Consider the following 13,208-nt stretch of genomic DNA (forward strand, 5'->3'; position numbering starts at 1 on the left):
GAAACGCCTGAAAGAGACCAATGGAAAAAAAGTGTTAGTTTTTTTTTAGTACAAGACAATATTTAATCCTCGGATTCCTGTTTTTTCACATTTTATCTCACAAAATAATCTTTTTTGTCTTTATGTCCTTTCCTACCTACGATTTATTTATCGTAGTAACACCTTTATTTTATTGAATTGAGATGGTTATTACCAACTCATATATTAAGTTTTTTTTTTTTTTAGAATTCATAAGCAAATATTTAAAATATGTTAAATTTTTTCATAAAAGGCTTTTGAGAATTTTACGAGCATTTTTGATAATTTTAACAATTTGTTCATCATGTGATTTTATCAAATGACAATTTTTTTAAAAAATTAAAAAATAATAAAAATTCAATATGGTATTAAATCTTATTGTTTATAAATGGATAAATAGTAATATAAGCGTTACTTAAGAGTTATATAATATATCTATAATAATATAATATATCTATGGTAATATATTTATATTTGTTAATATCTATTTGCAACGACACTATTATTATAATTTTTGTTAATTGTTTAAATTTTAAAGAATCATTTTTAGTAATTTATTAAAAAATTTAACAATATAATGTAAAATAATGAAAATAAAAAAAAAATTCATGTTTCGCCAAATTAATCCCATTGACATTGACTAATTCAACACAAGAAAAATAAATAAATAACAAATCAGCCTATTTATTTTATTGCTTGGCTATGGAACTGAAACTAGCTTGAAGACAGAAATCATGCACACTTGTTCTTCTTCTTCTTTTAAACTCTGTATTTTCTTCTTCACCCCATTGTTTTTCATTTCAAAGCTTACTATTTGATCATAATGATCCCTTCTTTCTCATGGATTCTGCTCAGCAATCTTCTATATCTGCTCTCTTTGTCTTTGAAAACACCATTAACAAAGGTAACCCAAAAACAGTGAAAACACTTTTGTTTGTTGTTCAGAGTTGTTATTTTTCTGATCAGAAACTAGGATTTTTGTTGTTTGTTTATGAAAGTTTTGGTTTTTATTGTGTTTCCTTGGTGGGGTTGTGCTTTGTTTGCAGAGTTGATCAGGAGCTTGCATGTCTACCGATTGGAAAATGGAAAGGAGAGACAAGTTGAGAGAGAGTTTTTGTTCAGAAAAAAAGGTTCTTATGTTGAAATGGCTGCCACCCCACTTCTTAGATTGCGAGGATTTCAAGTTTCTGAGCTTTTTGAAGGCCGAGTCATTGGTTTGTGGTTCTGTCTTTTCGCTTTTCACGCTGATTCTTCTCCTAGTTCCACCAACATTCCTCCTGTGCTCTTAATTTCAAGGTATTATTTTTCTCTTTTGATGTTTTGCTGATGATACCAATGTGTTTTAAAGACATTAGACATGCAAGTGCTTCTACTTGTTAATCATATTTGGGAAGTTGGAAGTTCAGTCGCAGAGAGTTTATGTTTAAATATTATACCATAAATGGGTCTGCTTTGAACCTGTATTTCAATTAAAACCATTTTGGTGTCTAGCCATCTTTCATACCAGAAACAAGTGATGCTTAAATTTATATTTGTCTCTCTGGAGGCGTTGCTTAGATACATTCCGTCTCTCTGGGCTGATGTTTGATGTTTTCTTGCAATTTCTTTGTGAAATTGCCTCCTTGTAGATATATTTGCAAATATTTTTCTCATGTAAACAATAGAATGATGCATTTTATGACTGTATCAGTTCATAACATTGATGTGGTGACATGGGTTTCAAGGCTCAGTTTTTGTGGTTATGATTGTACTTTTATCTACATTGGGATGTGATTCTGCATTGAACTTACTGTGTCTTTTTAGTGTCATTTCAAATAATCTATACAAAACTTGTTTAAAATGGTGGTATTTTATATATTTTCATTAGATTTTTTTCTGGTGTAAACAATAGAGTGATTCATTTATGAGTGTATCAGTTCATAATACTGATTTGGCGAAATGGGTTTCAAGGCTCAGTTTTGCTGTTATGATTGTACTTTTATCTACACTGGGATGTGATTCTGCATTGAACTTACTGTATCTTTTTGTGGCAATGGCATTTCAAAGAATCTATGCAAACCCTGTTTAAAATGATGGTATTTTTATATATTTTCAAATATTTTTTCTGGTGTAAAAATAGAGTGATGCATTTATGAGTGTTTCAGTTCATAACATTGATGTGGTGAAATGGGTTTCAAGGCTCAGTATTTGTGGTTAAGACTGTACTATTATCTACATTGGGATGTGATTCTGCATTGAACTTACTGTGTCTTTCTGTGGCAATGGCATGTCAAGGAATCTATGCAAACCCTATTTGAAATGATGGGATTCTACATTGGGTTGGGCTCATTTGTGCGAATTGTATTGCTGACTTGTGTTTGCAAAGTGGTAAATTTTTCTACTTCTTTTCAGAAATCCAAAGCTCAAGTCAATTCCAGAGCTGTCCAGTGATCTCCAAATAATATATGAATTGAGCATCAAATCAGGAGACCAGGAATTGTCACATTTTAAGTGGCAGGCAATGGATGAAACAAACCAAGAGCATTGCCATCTGTCTCGAAGAAGTCCCCATGAGTTTGATCAGGATCTTAATTCTCTTCCTAATTCAGTTACTACCAGTGAACATTCTGGGATTCAAGAAACTGAAGAATGTGCATCAGGTCTTTCCAAAAGCCTTATTTTTTGCCAACTGCTTTTTCTCTATTATTATATCAATTACTTTTTTTTTTCCTGTTTGATGAATAAACTAGCTGCTCTTTTCAAGTTTTTATGCTATAAGTATGATGTTGTACGAATGTGGTAAAAAGTTCCAGGTATTGTGGGGAAGAAGAAAAGAGCAGCCTCTGAGGATATTGCTAGAATTGCTTTGGAAGATCTCGCTAAATACTTTGATCTTCCAATTCTTGAAGCTTCGAGAAACTTGAAAGTTGGTCTCACAGTTCTAAAGAAGAAATGCAGAGAATTTGGTATTCCTCGCTGGCCACACAGGAAAATCAAATCCCTTGATGGTCTAATCCATGAGCTGCAGGTCTTTTCTGTTCTTTGCTTAAATTATCCTTCATATGATATCTTTTTGACTTGACCCAATTGATACGCCTCTTGCACTTTTGCATATTGAGAAAGCGATTTTAATGGACTTTTAATTGTGATACATGCCCAACCATCAACTAAACCACCTTTAGATTGACTATTGTAACCATATCTAAGTTTCAGCGTAGCAAATTGAAATAGCTGATTTGAATTTAATGATTAAGCAAAGACTATATTCCAGCTGCTGAAACTAAATTTGAGACCTTTAAACCATTGAATGCTATGCACTGCAGTATGCAAATTGATAGCATATGACATATGTATACAAATCTAATTCAGAAATGGCTTCTTAAAGACAATTTCATACCGGTGGCATAGTGTAAACATGCTTGTTTATTTGGAAATGTATGCAGGAGGTGGGGCAACAGCAGCAGGAGGATGAGGCTGCAGCCACGGCAGTTGCAAAGAGGCGGCAAATGTTGGAGGAAGAAAAGGAAACCATAGAGAGGAAACCCTTCATGGAGATACAGACTGAAACCAAGAAATTCAGGCAAGACATTTTCAAGAGAAGGCACAAAGCTAGAGTTCTAAAAAAGCAGGACTAGTCAGTCTCTCACAGTCAACTTTAACTGTGAGAGGATGTAGATTAGAGGATGAAGATCTTGTCATTTTTAGGACATGTATGATTATCAAGATTTCCCATATATACAAATCTGCAGTGCACCTATTGCTAAATTATATGGCTTGTATTGGGCTTCTAGCCAGATTTTCGAAGTTGTTCTCTGAGTTAATTTCATATCAATGAGATTATATGTTCTAGATTCCCATGTTTCTCCAATTTAGTCATCAATGGTGGTTTAATCTGCCAGGTACATATTCAGGGTTGACCAGCAGCTGGGTTGAGCTTGGTCAAGTATTACTCTCTAGCTAAAACTAGGGTTGGATTCAAAGCAAGTTGAGTCTAAACACGGGTTGGGTTGAGCTTTGCTCAAATAAATAACGGTTAGTTTGCCTTGAGTTCGTTTGATTTGGCTGGAAATGTTGTTAGAAGGTCATCAGTGGGATAAATAGGATCGTTGGTGAGATAAATATCACTGGTGAGATATATAGTGTTGTCTAAGAGAGATTCGAGCCAAACTTTAACTGAGTTGTTGAGCTTAAGTTCCAGCTTAAATTTGGCTTGAATAACATGGATTACATTCATGTGCATGAAGTATGTCAATTAATATATCAAGCTAATTTAAAAAAAAGCATGTTACATCATGAAAACTGCATGTATATTTACAGAATTTCTGCCCACTCATAGGGAAGAAAACTTTCTCTTCCAAGTGTGAATGCTTCTTTCGTTTTCTGCTGGTCTTCATTTATCTCATCATGGTGACTTGGGACCTCAATACTGTTTTTGAGACTCTTTTTGCTCTTTTCTTGAAGTCAAATAAGTAGGTAAGACTCCCATAGATTGGTGCTTTTTTTGACAAAATGGAAGGAGCACCATTATGCATTACACATCATAAGTCAACTTGAGGTAAATGATTTGATTTGATTTCATTGCGGCATTGAATTTTTTTATTAAGATGTTTATGGATAAATTTACATGTATAAACAAATTTACTAACTTATGTATATGTGACAATATATAATTGGATGATGTGATGATTTATCTTTTCTTGTACTTCAAAATAATTCAATCATATATTACTTATCAGGTTGTATATATAAATTAATAAGATTTATTTGTACACAACGCATCACTTGTTGATAGCCCATGTTTAATAAACCATGGTGGATAGAAAGGTCAATGTCTTTATAATTACACAATCCACCCAAATTAGCAATACTGTTTTGGTTAACGAGGAGGAACAAGGCAGGGTTTGCTCATATGATATAGTTGAGAAATTGGGCATGGATTCAAGCCGAATTGGCTTAGGTTTAGCTTGTTGTTTTGTTCGAATGAGCCAAACTTAGTTGAAAAATAATCAATTTGTCAAGATCGACGCTTTGTTGATATCATTGTAATAGAGATCGCCTTGTTGATAATTTTTTTTTTTTTTTTTGGTGACTTCTTTTCATAAGTGATATTACTCAACAAGATGTGCGAACTGAGTTAGAGTTAGAACTAGCCATTTTGGATTCAAACTTAAGCTGCCTTTTGTTTATTTTCATTTCAATTCGAATCCACCCAAGTTGAGATCTTCAATATTTTTGCATCAAAATATTGCTCTTAACTCTGGTTAAAGTTGTGGGTTGTCAAGTCCTTATGTCAAAACTAGTCCCTTAATGTGGGCACTTAAAGATTCCAAAAAATCTCCAGTCAACCCGGTAGCTGTCGAGAAATTTATTCAATCGGGCCTTATTGATTATAGAATGTAATTTAAACCAAAAGGATACAAAAATGATCTCAATTGATTCCACTTAGATTTGAAGTGACTTAGAAGGTGTTTGGTTTCCCCAAAAATTAGAAACCGTGTGGCAGAATGTGAGAAAGTAGAAAGAGATTGAGAGCAACTTTCAAAAGTTTGTCCTCTTAATTGATGATATGTATCTTTTGTATAACTAGGAGGACTTTTATTATTAGAGCTTGCAAGATTAACGGTATCATGATGAATAATATTATTAAAGGAAAATTCTTGCCAAACTTGAGCTAACATGTTAAGTTAAAGTTTTAAATCAAATTCAACTTAAATTAAATATTGATATATCATTATATGATTGAATATTTCGTATTTGTATGCATGATTAGTGCATGAAATATTATTTGAAAATAAAATATTTTTCCTTATTCTTTTAGTTCAATGTTCCTATACTTTTTAATTTCTAATAACACACCTATATCAATGGATAAGTTAAGGGTAGATTTTAATTTAACCAAATCAAGCCTAAACATAAGTTGGTTTGAATTTGACTTAAAACCATTATGACCAATTCGACCTTGAATCTCATTCGAATTGATCAAAAATATCGTCAAAAAATCATTAACGGATAAATAATGTTATTTATATGAATATCGGTGTTACCAAAGAGGAATTTGAGCCAAACTTAATCTTAGGCGTACAATTTTAATGCCAACCCATCACTAGTTTTCTTCTAAAACAAAAGGGAGAATAGAAGAAGTTTGCTTGTTGCTAATGATTATTGATTAAACTAAGACTTGTGAGTTCTGACTATGCGATTCTAAACCCTGAAAAATTTTGACATTGATTCATGGTAAGCTTGAAGTTGCCATGTAATTGCTTAATTTAGGCTCAGAGTCTTCAACATTTTGCACTTGCAAATCACGTTTCCACTTGACTTGTAAAGGAGCCACAGTTATTTGACTTTCTTCAATTTAGTAGACCCCATTACCCTCTTTGCCTCATTAAACTATACAAAGAAATTCTTTTATTTGTTTATTGCCAAGAACCCATCACCAAGAGTTGTCAGGCCTCTAATTTTGAAATGGCCAGCTTCGCCTGCTATGCTGTTTGACAAAATTGAAACTGTGAAATGAAATAAACTAATGGATTCCATTTTATAATTTATAAATATTAGTTACGAACGACCTCGTGTTATCCATACAAAGTTAAACGATCAAATTTATAGATATGATAAATTATGAGTGTGATTAATGACTAACGAACAAATGTTACACCGATTTGAGAGTAGAAAAGATTCAAATAAGACATCATCTTACCTAAAAGCTATATATAAGAAACATGGATTTGTATTTGTCATAACTTCCATAAGGTGTTTAACATTAAATTACAATTTCTTATTGTATTATAATCATTTCACATAATTTCAACAATCACAATTGAATAATTTCTCATGCCACAAACTAAGACACGTTAGAAAATCAATCATATATGTAACTCTAAACTCTGTTAGTATAAATTCTTAGTATGTAAAGACGAAGTGAAAGACACTTCAAGTACTCAATTAGCATTCTTGCATTGTAAATTTGTAATACAATTTTCCACTTTCATTACTTGTATAATATTACAATCGTGTTGTGAACCTAAGTTTTTTCATATTCCTAATTGAATTATATTAAAATTTTGTTTGTTTTTATTGTATCTTTTTATATTCTTGTCATAAAAATCCAAAATGGTATAACGTAATTCTTGTTGGTGTAATCTCATTAGCAGAATGACTGAAATCTTATAAACTGTGATATGTTTTTTATCGAAGAAATGAATAAATAAATAATGAAATATTTGATTAACATTCAAGGCTCTAGGCATAATGTTCACAAGGTGACAAGGACACATTAAAAGCTCCGGAAAGACACGGCAGTTGATTGTTACAGGTAAATTGTTGGTCTTCAAAGGCAATAGGTTGAACGCTTGTAGCAGATCACATCTTGAAGGTTAAAAGGATAAAAAGACAAGGGAACAGAAGACAGGACAAATTATGAAACAAGAAAGTGGGTTCATGGTAAACTCAAGGAAATGAAGTGTTGTGTCAATTGTCCAACAAGAAAAGGCTTTCAAATCCACTTAAGTCATTTTTCTACTTTATTTCTTAGCCTCATTGGCTGATCTTTCCAAGCTTTGACCTCAACCTTATATTAAGCCACAAAACAACAGAGACCCTCCCTAAATTATGCAGCTTTTGTTCTTCAAACATCTTTCAAAAGCAGCTCTATTTGATATGGGTAATTGCTGGGTATCTTTTCCCAATGAGGCTAATCCTACAACTACCAGCAACACCTCCATCAACAATCCTACAACCCCAGGTGCTGATTTTCTGCTTGAATATCTTTAAGTTTTAGTCTTGTTTCGTTAGAACGGTTTGAGTTTTCATTTATGGAAAGATTTTTGAACTGAGTCTTTTTGAAATTTTGTTAGGGGTGTCAAATTATAGCCATACTACAGTGATATCAGCCACTAGTAGTAGTGCAGGCAAAAGTCAATTTTCTGTGGATGCTAGTGAAGGTGGAGGAGAGGAGGTAAATGCAAATGGGCAAAATTTGGAGACACCAAACTTGAAAGAGTTCAGTTTTGCAGATTTGAAGCTTGCAACTAAGAACTTCAAGTCAGATACTTTGTTAGGGGAGGGTGGTTTTGGGAAAGTTTACAAAGGTTGGATAGATGAGAAGACATTTGCTCCTTCTAAAAGTGGTATTGGAATGGTGGTTGCCATCAAGAAATTGAACCCAGAAAGTATGCAAGGGCTTCAAGAATGGCAGGTCTTCATCTTAACTTTTTAATCTTTATCTTTTTTAAATTTTTTTATCACCCACATTTAGGAAGTTGAAGAATTTCAGAAAGAATTCAAAGAAAAGAAAAGCAAAAGAAGAAAGAAAAAGAAGTGCTGGTATTGTTGGCAACAACCTTCAATCATTTCCCACTTTGATTGGGCCTTAGATAAAGGTTGTTGGTCCCACAAAGCATGACTTCCCTGCATTGCTAGAATTCCAATGCTGACATTTGTGAAATGTGTTTTCATAAGGTTAATTACTTTTAAGAATATTTTCTGCCTTCAATTGATCTGTATTATGCAAGGCCAGTGACACTCTCCAAACTTGATCAAACATAAAATTGCTTCTAAAAAGCTTTGAATAACATGTTCTAAATATGCTTCTTAACTTGATGATAATGTAATTTATTGCTTTTTATGCAGTCAGAGGTTAACTTTCTGGGAAGTCTTTCTCATCCCAACCTGGTCAAGTTATTGGGATACTGTTGGGAGGATAAAGAGCTGCTCCTTGTTTATGAATTCATGCAGAGAGGAAGTTTAGAGAATCATCTTTTCAGAAGTAAGAAATCAAGCAAATTAAACACAAAGATAAAAAAGGAAACAAGGGAAAAACATGCATGTTTTTTTATGGATTTTGTTATTGATTGCTGGATTGCTTTGTTGCATAGGAAATCCTTCCATTGAACCATTGTCTTGGGATATTCGGCTTAAAATTGCAGTTGGAGCAGCTCAAGGACTAGCTTTTCTACATACTTCAGAGAAGAAAGTTATTTATCGAGACTTCAAAGCCTCGAATATATTGCTTGATGGGGTTGGTTTTGATCTGATTCTTACCCATTTATCTAAGTCTCTTTTAGTGTTAAAAGTAAAAACATAGAATTATTGAAATCTAATTTGACATATGGTAGATATTTTAGAATGAAATAGCAGTTACAATTATATTAGCTCAGAAATAGAGTTTGATTGAAATGCAGACTATATTTCCCCTATTCTACCATATTCTGAATCAGGAGTAGCTTGAAATCTTGTTGTTGACAAATTTTGTGGCATCTTCCTTTCAGTTTTACGACAGGAGGAAAAGAATCAATGATCTGCTGCTTTATGGAATATATGCATGCATACATTAATTAGATACCTTACCTTAGGTAAGTATTCTAACAACATAAAGTGTTATTTCCTTGTGTTGTTTCCTTCTACAGTACTTCAATGCGAAAATATCGGATTTTGGCTTGGCAAAATTGGGGCCTGCTGGTGGAGAATCCCATGTCACAACCAGGGTTATGGGCACATATGGTTATGCTGCTCCGGAATATATTGCAACAGGTAGTTATCTCTATAGAATTTGGAAATATTATACACTGTTTAAGCTATATGTTTAAGAATTTTGGATATTTATGTTTGTTTCGGCTGTTTAAGTGCCCTTAGGGTTAAATAAATTGATTGACTTAGCATTTCATCATTGTACTACAGGTCATTTGTATGTGAAGAGTGATGTTTATGGCTTTGGAGTTGTGTTATTGGAACTGTTGACGGGTCTGAGGGCACTTGATACAAAACGCCCCAACGGAGAGCAAAATTTGGTTGATTGGATGAAGCCAATGCTCTCTCAGAAGAAGAAGCTGAAAAACATTATGGATGCTCGGATAGAGGGCCAATATTCAACTAAGGCTGCACAACAGGCAGCACAGCTTGCTCTAAAATGTATAGAGCAAGAACCTAAAAACCGCCCATCCATGAAAGAAGTCGTGGAGATTTTGGAACACATAGAAGCAATTAAGGAAAAACCAAAGAAGTCAGTGTTTAGCTCTTCACGTCCTACTCAACGCAATGCTCAACAGTCTTCTCATCGTCGCTCCCCACTTTACTCAAAGCACCCTGTCAAAACATAGAGCTGGAAATTGAATCACACACAAAGGTAACAAGACAGAGCCCAGCATCTTACATCGGCACAAAAGCATGTGTGGCTTTTCTCTTGAAGTTGTAACTTGATAAACCTTCATTCTTTTCGCTGTCTATTTGGATTGCACCAAATATACATTGACACAAAAGCATGTCTGCTCTGTGGGATTACATAGTAAGACAAGAAATCTCAATTGGTCATTTACCTGCTTTACTTATTTTTGCAGTGTGCAGGCAGAAAAATTAAGTAATCCATGTGTGTATATATATATATACTTTACATCAAAGGTTTGAATGTCATTTTAAAATTTTGGCCATTCATAAACTTAATAGTCCCAGAGCTCTCCTTTGCTGATGTTATTGATATTATAACTAGTCTATGTCAAATTTGATTTAGATGTTCTTTTCGTAAATCCACATTATTGCCCAAAGTTGTTACACTTGGTAACCTCTTCTGTATCAATGGATGAAAATTAGTACTTGTGATCTCGAAAGGTAACTTGAGTGATATTACTTGTGGTTCTGTTCTTAAATCATTTAATGACAAATTTATTTGTGATTCTATCATTGAGAAAGACATTGAAATGATTTTACATATTGAGATTTTGACTATTATGTTTATTGTTGAGATTAACTAAAACATAGATGAATGTATATATAAAATGAGTTTAATGTTCATTATTGTGTAACGTAGATCTAAACAAATAAATTTCGAGTCTTTAAAGATAAGAATAGACTTGGATTCTATCTCTAAATGTAAAGTTTAGATAGGATTGTGGTTTGAGTCCTATGCGGCGGCCTAATAGGTTATGCCTTTAGGTTTATTTATTTTTTAATATTTTATTATTATATTATATTTATACAAAATATATATTTAAAAAATACTATTGGGGCAAATTTATAGTTTTATATTTTATAATTTATCTTACTGCTGGGTCCAATCCTTGGGATAAAGCCCAAGGCCTGTTCTCCATGGGTTTGGGTTTGAGCTTGGGTTTGAACCTTGCACACTTGACTCTGGCCTCTCCCTAGGCTCAGAGCCCACGGCTTTTGTTAGGTCTAGTTGAATGTATTATTATTCTACTCGGTTTCAATATTGACGACTTCTTATCATATTGTGTGATTCCTGATTTGATATATTGTTACACTAATAATGTTCTTATGTACTAATGGATACAATTTGTATAAGAAAGGCTAAAACACTATTTTTCACCTGTGTTTGATGAAATGATAGAATTTTCTTTTTTAAGTTTAAAAAAAACTATTTTTCCATTCGTTTGTCAAATCAATTGTTAACTTTAATAGTTAGACAATAATTATGTCATTTCGATATTGTGATTTTGATAGTGTAACTTTATACTCGTATTTATACTAATTGTTAATGCTATATTTGTAAATGTAACCTTTTTTAATCATAAAGTATTATATACTATTCACAAAAGGCTTTCATTTGCGGTTTTAATTAAGACATTTAAACACTCTTGTAAAAGTAATGACTGTGAAAAACTGAACTGATTATTTGAGGGGTTAAGTGTAATAATCATATTTATAAATCAATAAAATTATATATATAATTTTATATACAAATAATAATATGTTATTATATGATTGAGTGTTATTTTTTCTTTAATTTTTAATTATCCAATCACATGATGATATATCGTTATTTATACTCGTATTACCACTCTTTATTAATATTTTTCCAACTTTACAGAATGGCAACTTCATAATAAGCTGTTGTCCAATTGTGGAAGGAAAATAAATGAAAAAAAATATTCATGAATCTAACAAATTACCAAAAATATTTCCTACCAATTTACTAAAATTCTTTATCCTACCAAATTACCAAATATTATTTCTTAACAAATTACCATTATTCATAATATTACCAAATTCCCAATAATTATTTCCTAACAAATTTTCAATATTCATAATCCTACCAAATTCCCAATAATTATTTCCTAACAAATTACCAATATTCATAATCCTACCAAATTACCTATACTTATTTCCTAACAAATTACCAATATTTATATTCCTACCAAATTCCCAATAAATATTTCCTAACAAATTACCACTATTCATATTCTACCAAATTCCCAATAGTTATTTCCTAAAAAATTACCAGTATTCATATTCCTACCAAATTACCAATAGGTATTTACAAATAGTTATTTCCTAAAAAATTACCAATATTCGTATTCCTACCAAATTACAAATAGTTTTTTCCTAAAAATTACCAATATTCATAATCCTACCAAATTACCAATAATTATTTCCTAAAAAATTACCAATATTCATATTCCTACCAAATTACGAATACTTATTTCCTAACAAATTACCAATAATTATTTCCATAATTAAAATAAATTAAAATGAAATAATTTCCCAAAAAACAAAAGAAACTATTAGTATAAGGAACAATAATTAGGCTGTCAATAGACCTACTAAATCAGGCTTGGCTTGTTCAAATCCGAGCCGTAAAATAATTTTGGGTATAGTCTTCAGGTCTAATTTTTTTGTTCAGGTTTGATTCATTAAAAAATCTTGGGCTTGGGGCTTGTTTCGGGCCTATTTCGGGTCTTGTTCATTGTAATGTTTTGGGCTTTGGGCATGTTTCTGGTCTGTTTCGAATTTATCTTTATAACTATAAAAACCTACTAAAATACCGTATAACCCCTGTAGGTTTGAAAACCTGACAAATACACCTCGCTCACAATGAATTTCTAACCTTATTTGGCCTTGAGCTTGAACAACCTCTGTTCAAGTCCAAATCTGATTACTTAATGGATAATTTTATTTTTTCATCTAAGCTCGCTCAATGTCCAAATTATACTCGATTAGAAATTAAATTTTTTAAGTCAAACAATTAGGTTTCAAACTTGTCTGACCTAATTAATAAGTCTAACAATAATATAATATTTCATGTTTCAATAGTCAGATTTAATGAGAACAAACAAATTAACACATTATTATGTGATTTTACATTAAAGACAAACTAATCAATTTGATCATCAAATCATATAATAATACATTAATTTATTTGTATTCATTAATAATTACCATTTGTCATATAGTTTTACTCTATGGGAAGATGTACTTAA

The 13,208-nt window shown here is 32.0% G+C and overlaps 2 protein-coding genes across 3 annotated transcripts; both read left to right on the plus strand.

The window, feature by feature from the left end:
• The first annotated feature begins 606 nt into the window (after positions 1–606).
• On the plus strand, positions 607–3,852 carry LOC123199800 (protein RKD5). 2 transcript variants are annotated; one of them, XM_044614862.1, is made up of 5 exons: positions 607–922; positions 1,065–1,314; positions 2,410–2,657; positions 2,811–3,025; positions 3,441–3,852. In XM_044614862.1, the coding sequence occupies exons 1-5, from the start codon at positions 859–861 to the stop codon at positions 3,630–3,632; spliced, it is 969 nt and encodes a 322-aa protein (XP_044470797.1). In that variant the 5' UTR covers positions 607–858; the 3' UTR covers positions 3,633–3,852. The 2 variants fall into 2 exon arrangements, with proteins under 2 accessions (XP_044470797.1, XP_044470796.1); XM_044614861.1 differs by having other exon boundaries at positions 609–922; positions 2,805–3,025.
• A 3,584-nt stretch (positions 3,853–7,436) lies between these two features.
• LOC123199801 (probable serine/threonine-protein kinase PIX13) lies at positions 7,437–10,544 on the plus strand. Its single transcript, XM_044614863.1, has 6 exons — positions 7,437–7,741; positions 7,854–8,194; positions 8,629–8,764; positions 8,874–9,016; positions 9,405–9,528; positions 9,676–10,544. The coding sequence occupies exons 1-6, from the start codon at positions 7,609–7,611 to the stop codon at positions 10,092–10,094; spliced, it is 1,296 nt and encodes a 431-aa protein (XP_044470798.1). The 5' UTR covers positions 7,437–7,608; the 3' UTR covers positions 10,095–10,544.
• The last annotated feature ends 2,664 nt before the right edge of the window (positions 10,545–13,208 follow it).

Source organism: Mangifera indica, chromosome 16 (genome assembly GCF_011075055.1).
Source record: "Mangifera indica cultivar Alphonso chromosome 16, CATAS_Mindica_2.1, whole genome shotgun sequence".
Classification (NCBI taxonomy): domain Eukaryota; kingdom Viridiplantae; phylum Streptophyta; class Magnoliopsida; order Sapindales; family Anacardiaceae; genus Mangifera; species Mangifera indica.